At 29.9% G+C, this 3328-nt stretch overlaps 1 gene segment (V, D, J or C); it reads left to right on the top strand.

Moving 5' to 3' along the window:
* Positions 1-258: 258 nt before the first annotated feature.
* LOC118598362 lies at positions 259-3328 on the top strand (the record flags this gene model as incomplete). The annotated part of the segment is given in 3 exon segments: positions 259-456; positions 1528-1824; positions 3062-3328. Coding segments are annotated over 3 exon segments (583 nt in total), but the record flags the coding sequence as incomplete, so codon positions are not given.

Raw genomic sequence — 3328 nt, 5'->3', positions numbered from 1 at the left:
AGGCACAGAGGTAACAGTCACATCAGGTAAGAGCTGCTCTTTTAAAAATATCAAACATTATTTTACTTCAAAAAGTTAAAGTTAAAATTAGTTTTTTCTTTCTATATAAACTCTTTCTTTAATGTGATTTAAAATACGGTATAATTTACTATGGTGTTACCATTTTAATAAAAAAAAAATACATAGTTTGCTGGTTAATTGAATTGTTTAAATTTAGATNCAAATACGGTATAATTTACTATGGTGTTACCATTTTAATAAAAAAAAATACATAGTTTGCTGGTTAATTGAATTGTTTAAATTTAGATTTTTAGAATTAACACAGTTCAAGCAAAAATAAATTGTTCAGTCACCATCGGTAGTTCCCTTTTTACCCTGAGAGTCAAGCAGATTCAGCACTGTGTAACGCTGCTTTTGACTATTGGGGAAAAGGAACAATGGTGACTGTTTCTTCAGGTAAGATCTGTTTAAAATATTCTGTCAGTCGTATTTTAGATTTAAAATCTAAATTATTTTATGTCTTTTTTTGTCTGTTTTGTGTTTTGAAAATTTTAGTTGTGAGCAGTTTATTCTCAGCATTTTTATTGTTATATAAAATGAGTTTAAGTTTTAATTTATTTTAGAAAGGTAGTGATAGAATTTATTATCTTTTCAATTATGATTTTACTAATTAATAAATACTGCAGTCACCATGAGTAGAGTTCCCTTTTTACCCTGAGAGTCAAGCAGATTAAACACTGTGTTACTATGAAGCTTTTGACTATTGGGGAAAAGGAACAATGGTGACTGTTTCTTCAGGTAAGATCTGTTTAAAATGTATTATATGTACTGTATTTTACATTTTTAGATCTGAATTATTATTTTTTTATTTGTTTTTTGCTTTAAAGATTTTAATAGTGACTAGTTTATTCCTGGCATTTTTATTGTTATATAAAACATTAATTTAAGTTTGAAAATATTTTAGATTGGTAGTGATAAAATGTATAATTTTTAAGTATAATTTTAATAATTAATAAATGCTGCAGTCACCATGAGTAGAGTTCCATTTTTACCCTGAGAGTCAAGCAGATTAAACACTGTGTTACTATGAAGCTTTTGACTATTGGGGAAAAGGAACAATGGTGACTGTTTCTTCAGGTAAGATCAGTCTTTTATATTTTACAGAAGTCAAACTGTTTAAAGTAAAAGTTCAATTTTACAAGATTTTGATTTAGCTTCTTTTATAGAAAGTTTATGAAAAAACAGAAATGGATGATTGTTCAAACTGTGAATTTAGACTGAATTACCAGGGCTGAAAACTCTCACGATTTTTAACGGGGGAAAAATATACAGAATGGAAACATTTTATTATTTGTTTTGGTTTGTTTTTTTTAACAGGGAGACAAAAACTTTTTTTTTTGTTTGAATATGTTCTTCGTGCTCTTATTAAACTATATCTTTTAAAACATGTTTTTCTGTCTTGACTGAGATTGTCTTGAGATTATTTATTGTACATGTTCTAATTCTTCATTCCTTTGTCTTCTTCAGCCACTCCTCAGGCTCCTCATGTGTTTCCTCTGATACCATGTGGCTCTCCAAGTGGAGACACGGTCACTCTTGGCTGCATTGCCACCGGTTTCACCCCCTCTTCATTGAAGTTCTCGTGGAAACTCGGCACCGACAGTTTGGAAAACGTCACCCAGTACCCTTCAATCCTGGAAAATGACAAATATTTGGGAATCAGTCAGGTTCAAGTCAGCCGACAGGACTGGGACGCTAAAAAGACTTTCCAGTGTGTTGCTGCTCATCAAAGCGGGGATAAACCTGCTTATGTGAAAAAACCAGGTAAGTTTGTTTCTTTTAGCTTTTTTGGAAAATACATAAAAGTTTAAAAAAATAAACCATTACATTTTTGTAAAATTCTATTAACTAATTACTAATAAGAAAACTTACAAGTTTGAAAGACAGTTTTAAAATTAAGATTGTAATAAAAAAAAAAAACTGAAGTTTTTGGCAAAGTTTTAATTTGGATTATTTGTTTTTGGTGTAATTTAGACCTTACAAAATAAAAGCTTTTATTAAATGATGGATTTATATTTAAAAATTATTTTTTCAAACAAATTTGAAAAAAGTAAATTAGAATTGTATTTCAGGAGTTATAGATACATTGACATGTGCTCTCTTGTAAGTAACTAAAGTCTAACTTTGTACATTACTTAGTGTTAACCACTGTATCAATTATATATTTTTTCACTCCAAAATGTAAAAACTTTTTTGAACATATTCTTGGCACAAAATATAAAAAAGAAAAATTAAAACGATCATAAAAAAGGAAAAGGGCAAAAAATGGATTGTTGAATTTTTTTATTATTATTAATTACAAAATCAGTTAAATGAAAAAAATCTTCTGGCCCAAATGTGGTAAATAAACAGTAAAATTAGAAAAAATCCTTTAAGGATCTGAATTCACCTTCACAGATGATCAGTTTGTTTTTGTGTTTTTTATGTCTCAGAATAATCTTCCTCATATTTGTGACTTTTGTTTCTGTTTCACTGTTTGCTGTTAATTAACATTATTAACATTGATTTTGAATACATGTTTGCTTGCTAGTCATTGTTGATGTATATGCAGAAGTCAGTGATAATGTTCTACCATGTATTTACATAAAAGTCTCACATTAAAGCCTTAACTTAATCATTAAAGAAATAAAATATTTGAGGAGCATCATCATTATCACTTCACTGAAGTTCCTAATTCGCATGTTTTTTTCTATTTTTGAAATCTTCANTTTGCTTGCTAGTCATTGTCGATGTATATGCAGAAGTCAGTGAGAATGTTCTCCCATGTATTTACATAAAAGCCTCACATTAAAGCCTTAAACTAAATCATTAAAATATTAAATATTTGAGGGGTATCATCATTATCAGTTCATTGAAGTTCCTAATTCGCATGTTTTTTTCTATTTTTGAAATCTTCAATCTAAAAACAAAGTGCCATTTTCTGAACTTCTGCATATATATTTGCACAAAAATAGTTCTTTGCTTCTGCAAAAATCCGTTTGTGTATGTGTTTGTTTTTCAGATGTGCTGTATAGGTCACCGAATCTGACAACAAGTTTTTCCCTCGATGAGGAAAAACAACAGGCTTCTTTCTACTGCTTTGCCAAAGATTTTGCTCCTAGGAACCACAACATCTCTTGGGAGAAAGTTGGCAGTGACAAAACCAGCATCCTTGATGAGACCAGTGTTTTCTCTGGAGGAAGAAATGACACAAATGGAGCTAAGCTGTATTCTGCAGCAAGTTTGCTCACAGTAAACCCCACTGATCTGACTCCTGGAGCCACATTTA

Source organism: Oryzias melastigma, unplaced genomic scaffold (genome assembly GCF_002922805.2).
Source record: "Oryzias melastigma strain HK-1 unplaced genomic scaffold, ASM292280v2 sc00376, whole genome shotgun sequence".
Lineage (NCBI taxonomy): Eukaryota > Metazoa > Chordata > Actinopteri > Beloniformes > Adrianichthyidae > Oryzias > Oryzias melastigma.
The sequence above is the reverse complement of the archived record's forward strand: the minus strand, read 5'-3'. Positions and strand labels throughout refer to the sequence as shown.